This window comes from Macaca mulatta, chromosome 15, assembly GCF_049350105.2.
Source record: "Macaca mulatta isolate MMU2019108-1 chromosome 15, T2T-MMU8v2.0, whole genome shotgun sequence".
Classification (NCBI taxonomy): Eukaryota; Metazoa; Chordata; class Mammalia; order Primates; family Cercopithecidae; genus Macaca; species Macaca mulatta.
The window spans coordinates 79,604,365-79,629,112 of NC_133420.1; the positions used below are offsets into that span (position 1 = coordinate 79,604,365).

Consider the following 24,748-nt stretch of genomic DNA (forward strand, 5'->3'; position numbering starts at 1 on the left):
ATTTGGGAGTCATAAAATGTACGTGTTATTTAAAGCTACAGAACTGGACTATAATACCTAGCTAATTGATAAGAGAAGGCCAAGAATTGAGCCCTGGGAACTCCAAAGTCTAGAGTCTGGGAAGAAAGGGGAGGCCCAGCAAGGGACACTGAGGTGGGAAGAAAACCAGGATAGAATGGTGTCTCTGGAGCTGAGTGAAGATCATGTTAAAAGAGGGCAGTGAAAAGGTGAGAGCATCAATGAATTGACCAGTAAGATCAAAGAACCATGGTAGTAGAAAGAGAAAAAAGAGTGATGGACAGAAAGTGGGATGCTTCAAACCGGGGGTTTTTTGACTTAATATCAAATCAGGATTTTGGAAGTGGTGCAGTTATTGCTAGTGATGAGGTGTAGGCTTGCCACAGGAGTGAGTGAATGAGGACGAAGGGAGCTGGGAGTGAGTAGGTGAAGGCACTAAGATAAGGAGCCAGGTGTTGCAGGGCTCACCTAAAAAAAGTCATCACAGATGGGGTTGTGAGGGGACAGAAGTAAGGACAGAGAGGAAAATAATGAGCTAGGTTCTGCAATCTTCAGGAATGAATGGAGGGAAACCAGGAAATCAGCTTGGGTAGAAGGGGTTATTGGTTTGTGCTCCCAAGGAGGGAGGAAAAGTGGGCTAGAAGTAATAAGAAAGGGCAGGAGGGAGAGCAGGGTGTTTGGAGGAGCAGGCAGCTGCCACTTTTCAGGGGCTACAGGAGAAAAGGGGCCTTCAGGAAATAGTCAAGTTTCAGTAGGAACAAGAAGACAAAGAGAATTTTCAGAAAAAACGGTGAAGGATCTAGGAGATTTACTGGTGGCAAGAGTGGGAGATTGAGTCAGGTCAGGGACAGTCAGGGCTATCTGGATATGAGGGTCTGGATGTCGATAAATCACCTGGAAACTCTGCTAAAGTGAACGAGGATGCAGCATGTAGTTAGGAAACAACTTGAAAATGTTTTAGAAGTTGTTACTACAGCCTCTTTCTTGAAATCGGTCCCATGGGCAGTTTGCCATGGTAAAGTAGGGTCTGTCTTTCCAGGAGAAGGGAGCTTTGGGGACCCTCTTAAGTCTAGCTGATTGGGAAAGCACATCAGCCTTCCTCAATTTGGAGAAAGAGAGTTCAGCCCAGCATAGGAAGACCCCTCCTATAGGCGTAACCAAAGATGGAATGGCCTGCCTCGGAAGAGAGTGAGTCCCTTTGTCTAGAGAAGCCAGGGAAGCCTCCACCCAGAGTGTTCAGATACTGGATACTTTGATGCCCCTTCTTTTGCCATGCTCAAGATTCTGTCTCTATCAAGTGTAATGATAGACATTGATCCTCAGTGTACTTAAACCCTACGAAAACTTGATCTTGCATTTTGAGTAAGCTGCCACCAAGACTGTGGTAGATAGGTTCCTGGGTCACAGCATCTGAAATAAAAGGCTTGTATATTATTTGATCTAGTTCATATCCAAAGTCTTTATTAATATGGTTAAATATAGCAAATAGTACATTCGATAGTTCCTAATGTGCTATTACATAAGTGATAAGTGACACATTACATAAGTGAAATAGACCTTTAAAATGATGAAAAATATTCTCTTTTAGTTACAAATCCAAACGTTTGCCACAGTAGAAATCTTAAATCATGGATTAATTTTAACTATTTTTTGTTATAAACCATTACATGCACACATAAGTAAAAAAGAAAACAAACACTACATAAAGAAAGACAATAAGAGTGAGTCTCCTTCCTACCCCAGATTCCATTCATTCCCTAGAGATGACCATTTTTATCAGTTTCTTTTCTAACCTGGCTTTTGTTATTAATTGTATCTTGGAGATCTTTCCACATCAGCACATTTAGACTTTCTTCATTCATTTTAACAACTACTTAGTATTTCACTGCATGGCTGTTCCATGGTTGGTTCAATCAGTATGCTGTTGATGAACATTTAGGATATTTTCATTTCCTGTTGATTTATTTAGTTTTTACAACAATGCTACATGAGTATCCTCTTTGGCCATTGAGCAGATTCTACTGAGTAGAAGACATATACATATAAAATAAATTTCTGAAGATAGAAATGCCAGATCAAAGAGTATATACATTTCAAAATTTGAAAGATATTTGTCAAATTGCCCTCCAAAAGAATTGCACCAGTTTATGCTCACACTAATAATGAATGAGAGAGCCTCAGAGAGCAAATTTTTTTTTTTTTTTTTTAGACAGAGTCTCACTCTGTTGCCCAGGCTGGAGTGCAGTAATGCGATCTCGGCTTACTGCCACCTCCGCCTCCCATGCTGCAGCAATTCTCCTGCCTCAGCCTCCCAGGTAGCTGGGATTACAGGCAGGCACCACCATGATCAGCTAACTTTTGTATTTTTAGTAGAGACGGGGTTTCACCGTGTTGACCAAGCTGGTCTTGAATCCCTGACCTCAAGTGATCTGCCTGCCCCAGCCTCCCAATGTGCTAGGATTACAGGCGTGAGCCACCACGCGGGGCCTCAAACAGCAAATTTAAATAAGTCCTTTGAAGAGAGACTCAAATTGACTTCATTACAAAGCACATAAGCCTTTGTAATACAACTACCTTCTAATTTACTTGTTTTAGAAACCTGAGTTTTTGCCAAAGTTGGGTTAAATACAGGGTGCAGTTATGGTAGAAGTATTTGACCTTTCTAAATTAAATGACAAGGCCGATTTCCTACACAGAATATCCAATTTCCACTGCAGTGCGTGCCCTTCATACCTCAAGATCATTGCTATCCCTATAAAAAGTCTGAGGAGCACGCTGCAAGTTGACTTTCTACCTTGCAATTACCAAAGCAGGGAGCCCCTACTGTGCACAGACACCATTTCCGATATCGTGCTATCTTTCATTCATCCCAAGTTTATGGCTTAACTCATGCAGTTCAAACTTTCATAACCAGAGGATTTTTCTGGGCACTTGAATAGATGTCTCTGTAAGGCTGGGCCTTATCAGAAAAAAAAAAAAACTGTATTGTACCAGTACTAGCCACATTACTGCTTCAGAGATGTATTCTTATAAACATCTCCCTGGGGCTGGAGCTTAGGAAGACAGCAGGCTAGTCTGTGTGCATAACCAGACTAACCAGCTAGCAACCAGCATCAGGTCTGTTAGAAAGACCAAACCAGCTATGTGGGTAAAGCCACAGTCTTCCTGAAAACCAGGACCAAGGAATTCTTCTACTTAGAATACATCCAGCTTTTCAAACTTCATTGCATCTTATTTTCATGATCTAAACTGTCAGCAGTAAAAGCAGAAGGATTGGACTTGGCAAAGAAAGGCAGATTTTGCCACATTGCATATGTAGAAGGTGTTAAATGGCAGCAGAAGGCAAATTGTGGATGCTTCTTTTTGTGTGTTACTGACATCTCTAGAGATGAAGATTTAAGTTGTCTTCATCAGTCAAACTTGAATACTGTTATTATAAATTAATATGATCCCACCCAACTCATGAAGCTCTTTTAAAAAAAAAAAAAAAAAAGATGGGGATTTGTTATACTTGGAGGCTGGCATGTTCAATTAGGTATGGTAAGTTTCTCTTTTGATTAGATCTGAAGTGAACCAAATCATCTCATTTTAGTCATGGGCCTCTAAGCCTTTAGTTAAGGACTCTCAGCATGTGCCAGCGCTTCTGCTGCTAACCCAAGTTTCAAATGAGATTTACAGGTACCAGATTACAATGTAAAGTTGAGGACTAAAATAAAAATAGAAACTAAGAACTCAGATTAAGTGAAAATTCATAGACATGAAACCTAGGGGACAATACATGCTATAAGTTCACAAAATAGGGGCAACTACTGAATACATATTAGCCAAATATAAAATCTTCCACTTTACAATAAAATAAATGATTGGGTAATATATAGGTTCCTCAAAAGAACTATTTTGTTTGATTCTGTTTTTTTATATATAGGTCATCATAATCTTTCAACACATATTTCTTGAGCACCTACTATTTTCCAGATACAGTAAATCAGATCAAAACTCTCCCCAAATGAATAATGTCACAACCCACTTGCAGAGAGACATACCCAAAATATGGGCTTTGACAAAATAACTCTGAAGCGAATTTTTATGCCCATTAGGAGGTAGTTGGGTTAAATGCTGGCAGGTCTTAGGATATGAGGCCTGCCTTTTTAGTAAAGTGATTCTTCATTCGTTTATCTCTTAGACATCCAGAGTTACAGGGATGGGAACAAAAGGAGACATTTAAAGCTTCTGTCTAGCAGTCTCTACCTGGCTCAGAACTCCAAATCTGAGAATCAGGCAAACCTCTGAGAATTTCTTTGTGTAAGCCATTTGTGTCTGTATATATGAGATTAAAATGTTCAAAAGATTAAGTTCCTAAAACAATGAAGCAGGTGACCTGAAATGATAAAGAACATCAGCTCTCAAGCACTGTCAGAATCAGCCACCATCAGTAAGCTGGCCCTTTTCCTGAAACATCATATTCTGCAGTCTGATACCTGCTGGGAGTTTTTTGGTTTGTAAAATGCCAATTACATCTGAACTCAATTAGATTATCTTTTTTTTAAAAAAAAAAAAGGAGGGGGTATTAAAATAAACATAATTATAGACACTATTAGTCTTTGGAAACTTACCCACAGCGTTAATCAAGCAGAAAGTCTGGCAAGTTTCCCGCAATGTGTTTCTAGGCTCTTCTTCTTTCCGTACCCCTAAAAAGGAAGATAAGCTCAGAATATCATTTCATATAGCAAAAAATCTGAGCACTTTCTCACACCTACACCCACTAATGTCATCTTCTTTGTTGTTTGTGTTAATGTTGCTATATTCACAAACACTTGTGAGGACCAGCCTAGGCAGTGAGCGTTGAGGGCACAAATGGAGAACAGCATCCTTATCCTTGAGAGCCCCACAGGCTAATTGGGGAGGATGTCAGTAAAACACTTTTGAGGCTCTATGACAAATGCCATGATAGGATAGGTATCAGGTGCTATGACTGGGGAGAGGGACTCAGGGAAGGCTTCCAAAAGGATGAGATGCCTAAAGCAGAGTCTTGAAAAGGAATAAGAAAAATTCCTTAAGTCTCTTAATAAGAAATAAGACAAATAAGAAGAGTGGACAATTCCAAGTCTTGTGAAGGGTAATTCAGGAGGATGCAGGAGATGCAATTGAAAACTGGGAGACCAATTACAAAAGCACGTTCATATTTCTAATGATAAGGTGACCCTGCTAGGAAAGATGGTGGAACAAATTCACGTTTGGGCTGATCCATCCTTTATGGGTGGCACAAAGATCATTCTTATAGAACATTATTAAAGAAAACCTGAATGGGCACACATGGGTAACCATATGAAAAGACAGCACTGGATTTGTCATTTACCCATTGCATCTGGATGGCTTTCAAATGAAGCAAATATTCAAATGGAACTGGAGCACAAAGCTGCTAGAAAAATATATTGGTTACTACTATTACAATTAAAGCCCAGAAGTCATAAATAGATAAAGACAGCTATAACTACAGAGATAAATATAGATATAGAATGCATGATTCAGTACACATGCATATCTTTCTTAGCTTTGCCCACTAAGAAAGTCTAGGAGCAACAACATCTTAGTAGCCATAAGCACACATAGTTCTCAGATCTTGGTTTCTAAATACCATTTTCCAATAAAAGGAGTCAGTGCTTCTGGAGAAGTGATTATTTCCAAGCGCTGAACCAGGAAACATACAAAATGATATTGAAACCTCTTGTAATGCCAGAAAATAAAGAAATGCTTTGAAAAGGATGAACCTTGTTGACTGAACACAGAAGCCAATCTGAAAAATATCCCAGTGGTCAAGTTTGAAACAATTTAATTAACTGAATAAATAATGGGCCCATAGAATAAAAGAAATATGCACACATTTATACTATGTAAATAACTGAATACATAAATAAGAGAGACAAGACAGGTGTTACTTTCAGAATTCCAATTAATGAGTATAGAGAAAATGAGGAAAAAAGTCTTTTTTTATGCTAAGCAGACATAAATGGGGAGAAAAAGGTCTTAATAAGGAAATTCAGCTGCCCCATTTCATTGTATAATGGGTTTAGTCACCACTTGAGATATAATTATGTATATATTCTCATTAATTACAGAAACTACTCCTATGATTGTGTCTGTAAATCTAATATAATTAAATGTTGTTAATCATCTCTATTATGTGGTTCATTAAAAAATATTTACTAAAGACACTTTACAAAATACTTTATTACAAGGGTAATTTAATTTTTACCAATATCAGTGTAGCCCTGAAATAAGTGGTTTGCATCATGCTTCACAAAAATTAGAAAAAATAATTTAGAGGTTGTACTTCAAAAACAGATTTGGGAATAAATAAAATTCTATGTTCTTGGTAGTTTTAAGATGAAATTATTATTTTTAAAAAATAAAAATTTCTTTAAAATTTTGCTTCTAAGAATAAAAATTAAGCCTGCCTCTATTAGGTAAATTAACTGTTCCAGTAAGACAGTTAGTAGAATAAAAGGGGATTCATTTTCTCTAGTTGCTAGGTGGCATCTTGTGTGGAGGAACTTTCACTATTATTCTCTGGGCCTCCATACCCTCCTAAGAAGGCCTCTACCATCAGAGCACAAATCCGAAGTCTCTTCCTCACTTCAGGCTATGGACTCTACAAGGGTATGAGCCAGATGTATCTTATTCACCAGACACAGCCCAGTACATAGCACAGGTGTTTTTGTTTTTGTTTTTTTACTCTTTGCAGTGTGTTAGTTTGTGACTTGTACTAACTTGAAAGGAAGCTTGACTTCCCAGAGGAGCTGATCATAGTGAGAGCTTCACTGCAAGACAGTGGAGGCCTGTGATGGGTCAGGCGTGATTCTAGGACACTTATCGAGGGATAATAAAGATGGCAGAGAGAAGATCCCTTTCCCAGAGAAGACTGCTGTCTGCTGGGGAAAGCAGGCACGTGGGCAGCAAGTGGAAATAAGGACTGTACCATGTACAGTTAAAGTGCCATGAGAATGATGGGTTTCCACTTGGAAAAGAGGGGTGTGTGCAGAGAAACCTTCAGGTTAGATGTTGAGTTAGGCCTTGATGAATGAGGGGCAGCTAATTAAAAAAATGAGGAACCAAGGCCCAGCTTTCCCTGCTCTGATCTTTATGGTGTTCACCTAACCTCCTGTCCTATGGAAAGGGGGCTCCTTTGCACATGCACCTTGTTGACCCTGGAGATGTGCAGAGAAGGACAACTGATGTGTCTCCCCTGCCTTCCACCACTGGAGTATAAACACCTGGTACATCCCATTTTTCTCCTACTTACCTCTAGAAAGTTCCTGGGGTCCCATAGGTAGACATTCAGTTCCACTGGGGCCATGGGCTTGGAGGTCCTAAAGACATTTATTCTGGGTCATTGGCTGACAGGAAGCACATTACAGAGTCATAACCTCATCTACTTGCCTAGAAACCATGAACACAAGGATTTGTTGAACACAGTCTGATGCTAGAGATATACCAATGAACAAAGCCAGTGAAAAGCCTTGCCCTTTTGAAGGTTGTCTGCTGCCAGTGGAAAGCACCAAATAATCTATAGTCATAATAATATAGTATATTAGTTGGTGATTACTACTTTAGAGAAAATAAACTTGGGATAAGAAATGCTGGAGAGAGAAGCTATAGATTTAAACAGACTGCTCAGACAAGCCTTAATGAGGTGACATTCAAACAAGCTCTGTGGACCTCTGGGGGAAGAATACTCCAGGTAGAGGGGCCACACAATGCCATGGCACAGAGGTGAGATGGTGTACAGTGCTTTCAAGAAACAGGAAAGAGACCAGCATGGCTGGAGCAGTGAGAGAGGAGAGGGGTAGCGCACAAGGTCAGGGCAGCCAGGGTGAGCTTCACTGGACACAATACGTAAGACTTTGGCTTTCACTTTGACCTGGGGACGCACTGCAGGATTTTGCAGAGAAGTAAGAGCCACATTCTGTTTTACTGATCACTAAAGATGCTGGGATGAGACTGGCCAGAGGAAGGAGAGGGAAGGGTAGAAGGGGGAGACTCAGACCAGCAGAATTATTCCTGTGTGACTTGGTGCTGGTTGGGTGGGCGTGCAGAGCGGGGAGTGGGAAAGGGGTGGAAGGAAGAAGTGGTCAGATTCTGAAAACTTTTAAAAATAGAGACACCAGATTTGCTGGTAGATGGCATGTGGGGTGTGAGAGAAACAGGGGAGCCCAGGATAACTTCACGGTGCCACATCAGTTCTGTTGCAAGTCTTCTAAGAGTGATGATGGCCTATCTGCCTAACTTAAGTCTCTGCTTCCAGAAAAAAAAAGGAAAGGAATAAATGGGAGGAAAGTTCAGATGCACTTTTGCTTTTTAAGCTACCTGCCAAGCCATAAACTTCAAAGAAAGAGACAAGAAAGGCAGAACCAAAAACACAAAAATAGAGTTTAAAAGGCTGTTTTCCAGTTTTTCCTCTTGTGTGATTTTTCCCTTTCTTCTCCTAAGCCATGGTCTGTTCACCGAGGTGTGTGTAGCCACTCTCTTTGCATCTTTTTCTCTCTTTTGTCCCATCATTGTTTCTGTGTTGCAGATGCTTAGAATGTTCTGTAGCAGCTGGAAGCTAATCTCATCTCCACCCCAAAGGGTTCCATTTGTAACCCTGCCTATTATAGGCTTGGTGGGAAAGATGGGAGGGAGGAAATTTCCAAGGGGCTGTTTTAATTAACAGCAGAAGAGAAACAAAATCCATTTCCTTTGAGTGAACGGACCCTCCAAACGTTGTTTTTCCATGTAGCATGAAGCTTCTGCTTTACATCAGAATGATCTGGTCAAGGATTTTGATTGCTGGTTGTTTTTCGAAATTCACATTCGGCTCTTATGCTTGGATCTTTTACTTCCGCACTTCCCTACCACCCCCTCAACATACACTCCTCTGAGGACACTCAGCTGGTACTCTCTTTCAAATTTCAGACCAAGCTAAACTATATTAAAATGATGTACTAGGTTTTGACGTAGGTGCCTCACGATTTGAGCAGTTTGCTATTTCTGAGATTTTTAACTATACAAATATCTGTAGCTATGTAAAAATACAACACTTTAAGGGTTTAGACCACAAGAGAGTGTATTTTTTAAAGTTGCCTTGAAACATGTTAAAAATAACTCCTTCACTCACCTTGAAAAGTACTCAAAAATATCATAATTCTTTTTCGGCAGGCACAAAGTTACACAATCATTTCTTAGATTGGTTCCTCTATGCCACCCTTTATGACAATTTGGAATCTGTGCCTAAAATATCTGAGCAATCCCTTTACCACCAAGGTCTGCACCTGCGGGTGCTAGGCATCAGTTCTATTTTAAATATCAATCTTACTTTCAGTAATTTAGGAGAAGAATTTCCTGTCAGCCACTTCCATAATAATAGCAACACTTTCTGAATAGCAATTCCTAAGCACTTGCTGTTTATCAGAGGCCATTGAAACATGCAATGGGTATTAACCCATTGGACCTTCCAAGGACTGTATGAGCTGGATGCTCTTCTTAGCTCCATCTTACTCATTCTGAACCTGAGGTGGAGAGGGGTTAAGAACCTAGTGCGGCGTGAGGTTCTTTTGAGCAAATCCATTTTGCAGCAACATAGTCCCTTGGTCTGTATTTTGGCCCTTCGGGTGATGGGGGAAAGCTGATCATGTTCGCACTTTAAGATTGCAGAGGTATCAACTTTTAAAGTCCAGAAAGCCAACTCTATCACCTTGACCTTCTCAATTGCAGAAAGATCTAAAATGATCCTTTTTCTAATCAGTTTTGGGGGATTCACTGAAACTTGAACACCAGTCCAACAAGGCCCTGTATGCTTAAACTCCTGGGTCTGAATGTGGCTGATTCTCCATCCCGGCCTGTGTGGATTGAGAGAAGAGAAGATGGCAACAATTCTCCTATAGCAACTCAAGGCCACATCACCCTTACCCCTGAGATTCTGTTGGATTCTCTTTTTCCTCTTACTTACAGAGTTCTTTCAATGCCACACATTGTGATAAGCCCTTTACACATATTTTCTCACAGAAGACCCCTGCAGTTCAGCCCTTCCCTGGATGACAGACAGAAAATGAGCCCCTCTTCCGCAAGTGAGTACAGGGCATGTGTGGACATGATATGTCACCAGTAACTCTACCAATACCACTGGAATCCCTGCTTAACAGATCAGCCAATACCACTAGAATCCCTGCCTAACAGATGGGAAAACTAAAGCACAGAAATATTTAGAAAGTCACCAAAAATCACCCAGCAGAGACAGTGAGAAAGCTAGGGCTTGAACTCAGATCTACCCGCCTGTCAATCACATCCATTTAACCTCCATTTAGCCATGAAATTGTGCTGTCCCGACACACACACCCTGTTTGCTGTTCTTCACAGTTTGTGACTTGGGAATGAACAGGTCCTGAAAATGCCATGTCTTCCTACCCCAAGGCAAAGAGGATCACTTCAAAAATCACAGGTTCTCTGCTGGCTTCTGCCCCAGGTCCTTCATGCTCACATATATCCTGTTAGCCTCATCCTCATAGCATTTCTCAAAAGGTGCCCTGTGACGATCCCAGGGGTATCCAGTGGGCTGGAATCAGCGAATCTGGTTTGTCAGGCTCTGCCCCACCACCCTGAAGGATTACACATGTGTGCTACCTTCTGAAGATGGGCCCTCAACTGCTGCCTTTCAAGAAACTAATCTTTAAGGGAAAAATCCTTCTAGCCTATGGAGCAGCCATTGTCAGCACTTAGGATGTGGAATGGCTGCCAGGTCATATTAGTTGCAACAAAGAATCATCTAGGGGAGAGGTTGAATTGAAGAAGTTGAAGAGGTCTGTGGAGAAGACAGCTCCCAACCAGGCTTGCTGCTTTGGCCTGCTGCCCCTAAGGCAGCAACAGGACACAAATAACGCTAATCCCTCTTACTGTTCAGTAGTGCGAAAACCTGAGGTGTTGCAGTGGGAAAAGAATAACACGCAGTCTCACTGGCCTGTAAGACATTTGAGAACCTATAAAATTCCAATTCTGGGGTTATCTCCTACCATGTTCTCCTAGATTTTCGTTGGAGATTTGGGGAAAACCAGCCCATGAGTGCCAGAGGCCAATACTGTTGTGAAAGATGCTTCCTGGCAGAGGGCATGGCTCCGTTTCCATGCTTTCGGGTCCCTTTTATTATCATTTCTCTCTGGCACACACCTAAACGCTAAAAAGATTCTTTTAATCACAAGTGATATGTCTTTAGCTGGTTTCTATCCAATATTTTCTGTCATGATTCATGACTTTAGGACATTATTTGAGTTGGGTTATTTTAGGTTTTATTTCCCCAGACCTATTTGTTGCCACTTCTGAATGCTCTCCTGCTTTATTATTATCTTACAGATAATTTTTAAACAGTGAATATTGATCATCTATATTTCTTAGAGTGGCAGGATGTTCTTAGTTCAAAAAATGACCCTGAGACCACAATGGGATGGTTTTATTAGTAGAAGCATCATCTCCAATAAAGTTTCAGAACCTCCTTTTTTCCTCTTCTGGATGGAAAACCAGATGATTTAGGACTTTTTGGAGTTGTCTTCTGCAAAAAGTAACTCCTCTTTAGGCTGAGGACTGCAGAGTACTGAAGTTCCCTCTTATCTGTTTATCTAGTCCTCAGATAAGACTAGGTTTGGCAGCCAGGAAAGTATCTTGCATCCACACAGCCTGGACAACCTCCAGGCAATCATAGCCCCTGCCTGCCTCCTCCATCCTGACATTCCTTTTTCTCTCTTTTTTCTTTCTTTTCTTGTTCTTCTTTACCACCTTGTTTTCCTAGTCTCCAGAATTTCTTTCTTTCCCCTTTTTCTTCCCAGAGTTTCCTCTGGAAATTAAACAGAAACAATCAAATTCAAGCTACCTTCCATGGTGGTGAATCTAATGCTGACCTTCAACATTCCTCAGGGATGGAGTTGTGCCCATCACCTCATCCTTCTTTCTCACTCCTTAGGAAACCCAAGCCACACACCAAATGCCTTTTCTCCATGAAATATTTTCTTTCCTACTTCTTTTGAGAGTGTACTCCACGGTGCACATTCATTGCCTAAATTAAGGTACTTATGTCCTAGAGATTGCCTTTGTTGTGGCAAAGAGACCAGGCTTGTGACTAATGGAGCCGTGAACAGAAAGGGTCACAGCTTGTGTCATTTTCACCATTGGAGTCCATTGATCTGACTCTAGGTTACAGGTGCTGTCACTCCCAGCCAGTCACACAAGTCATCACTATGACCACATGCCATGATTCCAAACCACGGAGGCGGGCAGTGGGTGCCAATCTGCCATGCTTTCTTCTAGGAAAAGAAGCTCTCCAGGAGAAACATTTTTGTTTGGTTTGGTTCTAAATAAAAAAGTAGAATGAGATCCCCTGTTAATATGCTGCTAGGGAACACAGCCAACAAAAAAATACACAGTGGGAAAACTGGAAGGATTGTGGTGTTTTGAGACACTCATTATATCTGAATCTAGGCAATCATCAGTTTAAAATGAGAATGTTTTTATACCTTGAATGTTCCCAAGGAAGAAAATAAAGGATTAAAAAAAGGAATGTGCTGTTTCCCTCATCTCTGCACTTTTGCTTGCTTGCTTTTTTTTTTTTTTTTTCTTATTGCATGCATTTACCTATTATGTCAATAATAAGAAATGAAACATTGCACTTGTGGTACAGCTGTTTAAAATGATTACTTTGAGAATGGCATTTTTTCTAGTACCTTTTTTTATTTTTCCATAAGTTATTAGGGTACAGGTGGTATTTGGTTACATGAGTAAGTTCTTCAGTGGTGATTTGTGAGATTTTGGTGTACCCATCACCCATATGCACACTGCACCATATTTGTAGTCTTTTATCCCTCATCCCCCTCCCACTCTTCCCCCCAAGTCCCCAAAGTCTACTGTATTATTCTTATGCCTTTGCATCCTCATAGCTTAGCTCCCACGTATCAGTGAGAACATATGATGTTTGATTTTCCATTCCTGAGTTACATCACTTAAAATAATGGTCTTCAATCTCATCCAGGTCACTGCAAATGCTGTTAATTCATTCCTTTTTATGGCTGCATAGTACTCCATCATAAATATGTGATGGAATATATAGAGAGAATATATATGTATATATATTTATTCATTCATTGATTGATGGTCATTTGGTTTAGTTCCACCACTTTGCAACTGTGAATTGTGCTGCTATAAATATGCATGTCCAGCACCATTCCCAAAGCATCTCATCACCATTACTTGCTGCACTCAGTTGATCCTTCCTTGCCCTAAATCCACAAATGGAATCAGTTGCCTTCTTGATGCCTTAATTACAGCTGACTCAGCTAATCTGGAAAGCTGTGATGCATGTTCCTGACTCATTTAGAAACAGCAATGTTAGTTATAAGACAGGTTGAGTATCCCTTATGTGAAATGCTTGGGACCAGAAGTGTTTCAGATTTCAGATTTTGGCTTTTTCAGTTAGGGATACTCAACATGTTTGAAAACTGAAGTCAAATCAAAGGACCCCTGGGCTTGGCTTTCCTTCCCAGCCCATTGTTAAAATCTGGTCTGGAATGAGCATTTAATTTCAGAGAAATGGCCATGCCTCCAGAGCAGCTCTGTTTCTCTAGACCTGTTTTGGATCTCAGCAATAGGGGAGCTTTAGTGTTGCTTGGTGCTTTTGTTAATTTCGTGAGCAACTGGAAAGGGAGAGAAGAGATTCTCAAATAGAGAATTGGGCTGAAAAATCTACAAAGGCAAGAAAGTACCCTTCGGGAAGGTCCTGGTGCATTGGGATTGGACAGAATGGAGTGGTCATGCTATTAGTGCAGTGTGACTGAGGAGGCCATATGCCTGCTTGGCCCTGAGACTCTCTTTTTATCTTCTTTCTCATTGTGTCTCCTTCCTGCCACTTTCTTTTGCTTCAGGGAGGTTCAGAGAAAAGGCTTCAATTCTCCACAAGATCGCCAAGAAGAAATGTCATGTGGATGAGAATGAGCGGCAGAATGGGGCTGCCAACCACGTGGGTGAGTGCAGGGAAATATCCACCTTATACCTTTCCTAGGGGAAGTGAGGGGAGCAGAGAGGCAGGACCAGTGTGGGCACCCCTGACTCAGTGCAGACACATACCGCTGCAGCACAGACCTTCCCTGCGCAACAGGAAATGAGTCCCTCTTCCCCTAGTGTGTACAGGGTATACATGGACACAGTATGTCACCAGTAACTCTAGAAGAAGTCCAAGAAGAGTAAACGTATTCTCTGGGGAACGTGAAGTAAAACCAACTCTTAACTAGTCATCCCCATTCAAGAATAGAAAATCCCTGTATTTCAGGGATTCCACATAAACAGGATACACACACGCATACACACACACATACACAATGTCATTTAATGTTTAATCAAAGGTAAGAGTCCCCGTTCTGTAAATCTTGACTGGTAACCAGATTTTTACACCCGTGACGTTGCTTATGGCACACACTTGGTCACTCTTGAACTGAGTGACAGAGTCCTTTTGAGATGATGCTAAATAAAAAAAATATTAAGAACCTTGGGTGAATAAAACTCTGTTTGGAGAAGTCTACTGGCTGATGTGATACAACCTTAGATGATGCTCGTTTTTTAAGAATTCAGCAATAACAGCCCCCAGGTCTCTTTTCACTGACTTTTGCAGAGCTCCTGTGTGACCAGATTGTGACATTCAGACATCTTATTTTAACTTGGAACATGATGTTCCTTCTCTCCTGTCTGTAACTATAATATAGCTCTCTTATTCTAAATTCAAACTAAATTTAACCTGATCTGGATCTATGCTATAAACGAAGCTATTACCCAAGTAACTAAAATTATCTGCAGACAAAATTCAACAGCATTGCTCTCAAAATACTGACACTCCATAGAAGAGTTTCTGCCTTTCCTGTTATCCTAACTTCTACCTCAGGGAAAATTTTTGGCTGAGAAACAGTTAAGATGCAATTAGATATGAAAAGAAAAACTGGAAAGAAGTCAACTAAAATGTTAACAATAGTTACTTCCTAAAGCTGGGATTATGAGTTATATATATTTTTTCTGCTTATTTATGCTTCTATAAAGTTTTTCAGAATAAGCGTATTTTGCTTTTGTACTATAAAAATGTAAAACCACACCATGAAAGTCTACTGCATAGGTTGAGCTTTGTTTGTGATGTTTAGATTCAACTACACAAGCTATTTTTTCTGCTTCGCTTGTTGACTTGTCTTTTATGGAATGAGGTAGCTTGGATTCCTGGGCTCAGTCCCAGTCCTCCTCTTAATGACTGGCCAACCTTAGACTTGGATTTAATCTTTTTTAAGGAGGTAGGACACTTAATTCCAAGGATTCTTCTCACGTTATTGAGTCTCTGAATGACTTTGTAACTAGAAAATGTTCTTGGGTCTCCGAATGACTTTGTAACTAGAAAATAGTGTGTGTCTAATGCTTTTCAAAGTAAGTCCAATATTTATTTTCATATTTTCTTTTATTATGAACCTTCAGCCTGCTGTGTAAAAGCACTTTATAAGCTAAGATGTGCACACACAGGTTAGGTATTATGCCTGGCAGGCAGTCTCTGCTCATCTGTTCATCTCTGTTCTTGGACATCTTAACTCCCTTTTTACCCAGTATTCTGTGTTGCTAGGGTCAATTTGACCATTGCAGGCTGATCCTAAGGTTGTATCACATCAGCCAATAGACTTCTCCAAACAGTTTTATTCACCCAAGGTTCTTAATTTTTTTTTTTTTTTTTTTTTTTTTTTTTTGAGACAGAGTCTTGCTGTGTCTCCCAGACTGGAGTGCAGTGGCGCCATCTCGGCTCACTGCAAGCTCCGTCTCCCAGGTTCACGCCATTCCCCTGCCTCAGCCTCCCCAGTAGCTGGGATTACAGCCACCCGCCACCACGTCCGGCTAATTTTTTGTATTTTTAGTAGAGACAGGGTTTCACCGTGTTAGCCAGGATGGTCTCGATCTCCTGACCTCGTGATCCACCCACCTTGGCCTCCCAAAGTGCTGGGATTACAGGTGTGAGCCACCACGCCCGGCTGGTTCTTAATATTTTTTTATTTAAATAACTGAATCAAGCATACTAAGATAAACTGGCATAGCCACACATAGCACATCACCACATACATATCGCTGTCACTACTAAAAACTTGGAAAGATAAAGTAAATTTGAGTTTCTATGGTTTTCCATATTTAAATCTATTCATGTGTCTATATTCCACAACTAAATACATAAAGAAACATAAATATTTCCCTATGATTTTCAAAATTTGGCTGCTTCAAACTCAACAATTTTTATGTAACTCTCAAATTATTTTCTTAAGCACCAGTGATGGAAATGTCTAGTCCCTCTGAAGCGGCTAGAAGGAAAAAAAAAAAAGCATATTCTCATGTTTCATGAGCAGGTGATACTGCTCGGATCTGATACTGATGAGCATTCTGATACCCCCAGCAATCCTGACAGCATACTACAGCCTCATTCCATCCCAAAATCCATGATTTGACCCAAAACAGCCAGAGTGTGTGCTCTCAATAGGAACCTTTTAATTTCCCTCCCAATGAAGTCCCAGCAGACCTCAGTGGTACTGGAACATTGATCACCTGGAGGTACTCCTCTTTGTCATGACAAAAAAATTATTCTAGTGAAAGGCAGGCACTATAATAAGGATCCAAATAGTTTATGCTTCTTGGTTGCTCTGTACAAGGCACTATGCTAAGTGTTTTGTATGCATTTTCTTATTTAGTCTTTACAGAAATACTCTTTGATCATATTGTTTTTGTTAGTGGTAGTAGTAGCAACAATAATAGTAGTAGTAGTATTGTTACCATCACCCCAATTTTACAGATGAAGAAACTGAACTTCAGAGAGGTTGAGTCACTTGCAAAGGGTGAAACAGCACAAGTTGTAGATCCAGAATTTGAAGCCAGACCTGATTCCCAGTGTTACAGACTCCCAGTGCTTAACCACTACCCTAGAGTCACTTCTCAAGTGTCAAATCTGCACTTGCTGACCTTCTGGCTTTACTCTAGCTAAATGTTCTCTCTGATTCAGGAATGGCACAGCCTTTGGCCTCTATTACTTGTCCATCTCCCCCTTGCCTTGCCTGCAATAGGATGCTCAGGTGTGGAGTGTGCTAAGTAGCATTCACCAGGCTGCCCTGCCCATGGCCACCTAGGCACTGGAAGAGTTTCCACTCACAGAGCCTGAATTACAGCTGAACATAATGTCCCTTGGCGGTCAACCTGTCGAACCCCCTTATTTCACAGATAAGGTTCCCAAGTCCCAGAGGAAGAAGGGGACTAGCCTAAGGTGGCAGCCTGATCAAAGCAGAGTAAAGTCTAGGACCCTGAAGCCCTAGCTAATATCCTTTCCAGAGTACAGTATGAAAGAAAAGATATTACTGTAAGAAAATATCTGAAGGGTACAGTCCCAGGTGTAAACAATAGTATGTAGATTGGGTGTGGCTTTCATTTTAAAATGTCTATGTTCATGTTTCCTGAATAGCTAGTTGGTAAATTTGCCTAGGCTCAAGAAAGGCATACCATGGGAGCTGATACGGCCCTCAAGGTAAAATGTCATGCCACAGCGGGAAGCCAGGGTGCTATTAAGGGGGCAGGCCGTATGCTGAAAGACATGGGGAAGAACGGTAAAAATCCTTTCCCACTTGTCTCAATATCAGCCCTAGGACTTATCGCCCCTGGGACACCACTATCCTCTGCTTTAGCCCAACATTTTAAGAAGCTCTTTTCAATATTACTCTTTACCCCCATTGATTCCATTTGCTTGCTTTCTCTCTCTCTGTGTGTGTGTGTGTGTATGTGTGTGTTTAAATTATATCACAGAAAAAATTGAGCTTCCAACCAGCAACAGCACAGATGTTGAAATGACACCATCCAGTGATGCTTCAGAACCTGTACAAAATGGAAATCTCTCCCACAACATTGAAGGTGCAGAAGCCCAGGTATGGCTTTTCTCCATTGCTCTTCTGGGCTATTGTCGTAGCGTGGCAGCACAGACACTGTATTCTCCTTGGAAGCCCCAGCCCTCAGCTGTGCAGGAATCAGGTAGGGCCTTATTTATCCTTGTGTGTATTTCCCAGTGCCACCCCAGGGTCCCATAAGCAGCAACCTCTACATTTATTGAATGAATATGAATATTCTTTAAGCCACTGTTTCTCCAGGTGAGGTTGGAAGACTCATGCGTCAGCATCTCCTGAGGATGAAATGCAGATCCCTGGGCCATATGCTAGGTGTGATGAAACAGGATCACTGGGAAGCAGCACTAGGAATTAGCATTTTTAATTAGCATCCAAGGTGATTTTTAATGTATGATAAAGCTTGATACCTGCTGCAGTCTAATCCTTTCTCTGTGTCTTTAAGGTCAGTGTTAAGTAATAGAGAAACCACAGCCATCAGACCTCAGTGAGCCCCCTTTGGCTTTCTCTGTCCCTGTGGTTGAAATTAACACTCTCTGGCCCAACCCATTATTCAATGGCACAACCACTTGAACTGTTCAGTCTAGTAGTTGTAAAACCTAACATTTATCAAATACCTACTATTTGCCACAGCTTTGGTACTAGGCATTTTACATATGTATTAGTCTATTTTCACACTGCTATAGAGAACTTATGAAGAAAAGAGGTTTAATTGACTTATAGTTCCACAGGCTCAACAGGAAGCATGACTGAGAGGCCTCAGGAAACTACAATCATGGCAGAAGGCGAAGGGGAAGCAAGCATGTCTTACCACGGCAGAGCAGGAGAGAAAGAGTGAATGGAGATGTGCCATACGCTTTCAAACAACCAGATCTCATGAGAACCCATTCACTATCATGAGAATAGCAAGGGGGAAATCTGCCCCCTGATTCAGTCACCTCCCACCAGGCTTCTCCCCCCAACACATGGGGATTACAATTTGAGATGAGATTTGGGTGGGGACACAGAGCCAAACCATATCAACATATGTTATCACCTTTAACCTCACAGCTGAAGGTGTAGGCATGAGTAGCTCCATTTTTTTTTTTTTTTTTTTTTTTTTTTTTTTTTTTTTTTTGAGACGGACTCTCTGTTACCCAGCATGGAGTGCAGTGGCGCAATCTCAGCTCACTGCAACCTCTGTCTCCTGGGTTCAAGGAATTTTCCTCCCTCAGCCTCCGGGGTAGCTCGCACCACCACACCTGGCTAACTGGTTTTTGTTTGTTTGTTTGTTTTTTGTGATGCATTTTTAGTAGAGTTGGAGCTTCACCATGTTGACCAGGCTGGTCTTGAACTTCTAACCTCAGGTGATCCACTTGCCTTGGCCTCCCAAAGTGCTGGGATTATAGGTGTGAGCCACTGCACCCGGCTAGTAGTTCCATTTTATAGTTGAGGAAACTGAAGCTCAGTGCAATGAAATAGTTAATTGGGATTACCTAGTTTGTAGATGGTAGAGCTGAGATTTCATCTCAGGACTGTCCAACTGTACCATTTCCACCACTCCCTCTAGAACACAGTTGCTCAAAACATAGGCAGAACCACCTTTGGTGCTTGTTAGATTTCTGGATCTAATCCTGATCAGGTGAATCAGAATTTCTAAGACCTGGAGCCCCAAACTTGCATGTTAATTAAGCATTTTAAAACTTGCATTTTACCTAGCTCAGTGTTTCTCAAATTTTAATGTACTTTCAAATTCTCTGGGGAGGTCATATTAAAATTCAGGTTCTGAATTTGTCAGGTCTGCCATGAGGCCTAGAGTCTGCAGTTCTAATGAGCTCCCCAGTGATGCTGATGCTGCTGGTCCAAGGACCATACTTGGAGTAGCACTACCCTAAAATCTGAAAGCACTCTCTAGACAGAATTTCCCCCAATGAGCTGAAAAGTGATACAGTGCCTGCGAATAGAAACCAGACTACAGTCAATATAACCCAGCAGCCACTACTTAAGAAAAAAAAAAATGCTAATTGTTGCCTGTTACCCTTATTCTGATAGAAATTATGTATTTCTTTCCTAAGGAAAGTTCCTTAATTTAACAGAAAGAATAAAGAGCCTGCTGCTCCTTCTGCCCTTGTCTCCTCTGCCTTCAACGCTCCTTACCTTCCTGCCCAGAGCCCTGTGGTTCCTTTGCATTAGCTCAAGAGTGAGCTGGCAGAGCAGTTTATGTCCACATGGATAAGCAGCGTGTGACAGCAGGAGGCGGGCCCCAAGGACATCTGGCTGCCCTTGGGGATGGCACAATCACAGGTGTGCAGAGGGCAGCCTCATCCCCATGCCTCTCCATCTGGCTGACAGAGGGACATCTGTGCCCCTGCAAGGGAGGACCTTGCTGCAGGGGAGCAAAAGAGTCCTAGATGACCCCTCTCTGAGCAGAGCTGTGCCCCTAGGTCTCCACAAAGGAGAACGGGACAGATTTGTGCACCACCCTGCTAGGCTCAGAGTTCAAGAGCAGTCAGGTCTTCAATTGCAGTCAAGTGACCTGGACCTCAAGCGCAATCAGGACCTGGGCCTGCAGGTCACCATGGCCCTGTAGGACAGCCTAGTAGTGAATTCTAGATCCACCAGGGTCAAGTTATCTAGCTTCCCTGAGCTGTAATTTAGTCGCCTCATCTGTGAAGTACAGACAGTAACAGTACTTGCCTCATTGCAGCTATCATAAGGGTTAAATGAAATAAAGTACATAAAGCCCTTATTACAGAGTTAGATGCTAGATATTCATATTATGTATTCATATTTATCATTAAAACACCATTCAATGTATCCTTTCCCTGAAGGAGCTCATTGTACGTAAAGTGAAAAGGTTTTATGTATATAATATTTGGGGAGCATTCAGGGCATAATAATCAGTGAATGTTTGTGGTATATATGACCTGGTGTGATCTTAGAGGTCTATACAAAGTGCTCTGAGAGCCTGCCAGAGGAAGAAGTTGGTCCTAACTAGGGGAGATATAAAAACTCCATAGAAGAGGCAACATTCAAGCTGGGTGTTGATGGGTGAGTAGGAGTTTGTCCCTCAAAGAAGAAAGAAATAACCAAAGTGACAACATGTGCAAAGGTGTAAAGCCTTAAAAGGGAAAGTCGTGTTTAGTGATTAGAGAGAAAGATGATAGAACTGGAGCCTAAAATACAAGGTGAGGAGTAAGGAGATATCTACTAGAAAAGGTAAGTTGGCTTGAATTTCTTCCATTGTTTATCTAATCAGAAAATTTTGATTATTTATCTAATATGTGTCAGACAATGTACTGGGCACTGGAGATGCCCACATGTTCTAGCAAAGCAGAGAATATAAACACAACCCAATGTGATTATACATGTCCACAAAGGCCATGAACAAAACAAAGCAGCGTGATAGGATGAAAGGAAAGTGGAGAGCCTCCTGTGGGTTGGGAGATGAGGGAAGGCCTCCAAGGAAATGGCATTTGAGAACTGAGACTGAAGTTCAAGAAGGAGCCAGCCAAGGGAACAGCACCCACAAAGGCAGAAATAAACTTAGCTTGTTTCAGAAACAGAAAAATCAGTATGGCTGGAGAGAGAGTGGAAGGAGGAAGCATGGTAGCGACAAAGTCAGAGAGGAGGGCCAAGCAGAGCTGATAGGCCTTGTAGATCATGATAGGGAAGTTGACTTCTGTCTAGGGCAGCAAGAAGCCATTGGAAGTTAGCAGATGTGATTTGCACTTGTAAAAGATCCCTGGCGCCATGGTGTCTTAGAGGTTGGATTTGGGGGAAGGAGGGTTTATAGCAATAGTGGAGCAAAGAGGTTGTTGCAGGCGTTGAGGGAAAGAGCTGATGATGACATGTATTGGTGTGATAGATGTGGAGGAGAGGAGAAGTATGTGTATCATGAAGGACATTGTGTGCACTGCCAACCAGTCTGGACTTCACCCTCTCGGGAGTGGGGAAGTACAGAAGATTTAGAGGGAGCAGTGGCAGCATCAGATTTGTTTTATAGAAAGACAATTATCTTAGAATGGTCAAGAGGGATCCGAATAGAAAAATACTAGACAAAGGAAGGCGAGGTAAGAACCTGTTAGTTCTGGGATTGGCACACTGTGGTCCACGGGCCAAATCTGACCTGCAGCCTGTTTCTGTATGACCCATGAGACAAGAATGGGTTTTACATTTCTAAAGCTTTTTTTTTTTTAAAAAGGAAGCAATAGCAGCATCTGTGACAGAGACCATATGGACCTCAAAGCCTAAAATATTTACTATCTGGACCTTTACAGAAAAAGTTTGCCCATCCTTAGTTTCAACCATCTGTCTTAAAAAACAGAAAAAAAAAGGAATGAGAAGCTCTTCATGTACTGCTATGGAATGACCTCCCATACATGTTGTTTAGTGAAAAAGGCAATATGCCAAATTGTATCCAGTATATTATATTTGTACACTGAAAAAAAAGGGGGAAGGGAAATAGCATATAAGCATTTGCTTGGAATGCTGTCAAGTAACTAGTCATGCTACTTGCTTCCAGAACAGGGCCCTGGGCAGTAGGAAACTGGGATGGAAAGGAAGCTTTTTAAAATGCACCATTTTATAACTTTTGAATGTTGAACCAGGCAATTGTATTACCTTTTCCAAAAAAATGCAACACTACTAAAAATAATAATGGGTTAAAGGAATACAGGAGCAGTGTACTTTGGTCACTATAACACAGACTGAGGATGGACCACCTGAATTCAAATCCTAGCTCTGCTGCTTACCAGCTGTGTAACCCTGAACAAGTGACTTAACCTGTTATCCATTTTCCCTTTCTGTGAAACAGGGGTAATAATGGCGTCTGTCTCATAGCACCGTTGTGAGGATAAATGCTCTTAGAACAGTTCTTGGCACATTGTAAGTACTGCATAGGTGTGTGCTACTATTAGCAGTACTAAGATTTTTTTAATGGCTATTGAGCAGCGCTAGTGGCAAGGCATCTATTGGTAGACCATGTATGAGCTGCAGTATGAATGGCAATGGCTGGATTTGAGAACCATTTCTGAGCCAGAATTGGGAAGATTTGGTATTGACTTGGTCATGGAAAGTGAAGAAAAGGAAGCTGCAGATGCTGCTGAGGTTTCCAGGCTGGAAAGTCTGGGTGATGGGATGAATTAGGGCTGGGCCTCCAGAAGGAAAATGTGAATGCAGGATGATCAGGCCACCTGAAGCACAGTTTCATGGACATGATTCAATGCCTTTTCATTTTGTTTGTTAGTTTTATTTCCTTTTGAGTTGTATTTTTAGCAAGCTCCATGAAAAGTGGGGTGTGCATCCTGACTTTATTAATGGAAATTATGAGCGCCATGCACCATACTCATTGCTGTTATTCTCCTGAGAGTTTAGCCCGCCCTGTGTAATTAACCTGCATTTTAAAAACCCTATTTACAAGTGAACTAATTTCACATTGTGACCTCATCTCCGAGAGGGTGCTGCCATACAGTCTTTATCGTGGCAATGGAGAGCATTTTTAAAATACTGTCTCACAGAGGAATGAAGTTTTTTCTTCATTTGTATATTCTGTGGAACCAAGAAATAGTATGACTTTTTAAATGGCTGAGTGATAATTATCTTTTCCCAGTAACTGCTGATCCAATGTTGTTGATTCCAACACTGAGAAATCTGATCTGGGATGCCACTGAGAATTTATCAACCTTCTCAAATTTTTGACGTTGAGAATTTAGCCATGTTTGAAAGACAATTCAAAGCAATATGCTCTCCCACCCAGAACCCAGCATTTTCTAACATTTCAATTTTGCCAATCTAGATGGGTGATTTGCACTTGGCCCACATACACTGCAAAACTGCCTGCCTGCTGCATCATAATCCCTGCTGCTGTGACACATCAAAACCCTTTAAATATGCTCACAAACGAGGGTAGAAGGGGGAGAGACTTGCAAATTCCTTAGTTCTAAAATCTAAAACTTCAACTTTTAATAACTGTGTCCTATATTTTCACTTAGCATGAGACAGCTTTTTTTATGTGTTTCAGTTTTTATTTCATTTCACTTCTAAGATTTCCCTCTGTCCTTAGGGAAATCAGAATTGTCCCTGCTTTGGCTAAGAGCTTCCCAGATGCACCTGTGGGCAAACAGATTTATATAAGAAAATCACATTCCTAGGAATGTGATTGATTGATTGACAGATACAGAGATAGGTAGATAGATAACACATGGTTAGAGATAGAGAACGTGTAAAATGCAAGTGCTTTTATTCTCACTTTACAATTCAAATATTACCTTGCCATATTAAGCTCTTCCTTTCTCGGGAATTCAGCTCTGACTTATTTCTCCATACTGTTATCTTTACCTAAACTCAGTGGAGTTTTTAAGATCTGCTTTTATAAAGCCTCATAATGCTGATAAAAATGTTTGAGTTTTATGTCACAAAGTGAAGAATGAGTAGGGGAAACAGGATGCAAGTGACTGTGGTTTTTAATTTCTCTTTTTAAAAAAAGAAATGCTCAAAAATATCTTCCTACTCTTAAATTTAGATCTCTGAGGTTGATTTTAAAAAACATGTCATGGCCAGGCATGGTGGCTCACACCTGTAATCAATCCCAGTTTTGGGAGGCCAAGGCAGGTCGATCACTTGAGCTCAGGTGTTCAAGACTAGCCTGGGCAACATCACAAAACCCTATCTCTACCAAAAATACAAAAAATTAGCAGGACACGGTGGCATGCACCTGTGGTTCTAGCTACTTTGGAGTCTGAGGTCAGAGGATCACTTGAGCCCAGGAGGCAGAGGCTACAGTGTGCTGTGATCAC

General features: G+C 41.2%; 1 protein-coding gene across 4 annotated transcripts in view; it reads left to right on the plus strand.

Moving 5' to 3' along the window:
• SLC24A2 (solute carrier family 24 member 2) overlaps positions 1–24,748 on the plus strand; it is a 271,443-nt gene that overhangs the window by 197,937 nt on the left and 48,758 nt on the right. For all 4 annotated transcript variants that reach the window (XM_015117622.3, XM_077966014.1, XM_015117621.3 and 1 more), the window contains 2 exons: positions 13,953–14,051; positions 17,881–17,999. In XM_015117622.3, the coding sequence (XP_014973108.2) occupies positions 13,953–14,051; positions 17,881–17,999 (218 nt within the window). The remainder of the gene's footprint in view (positions 1–13,952; positions 14,052–17,880; positions 18,000–24,748) is intronic.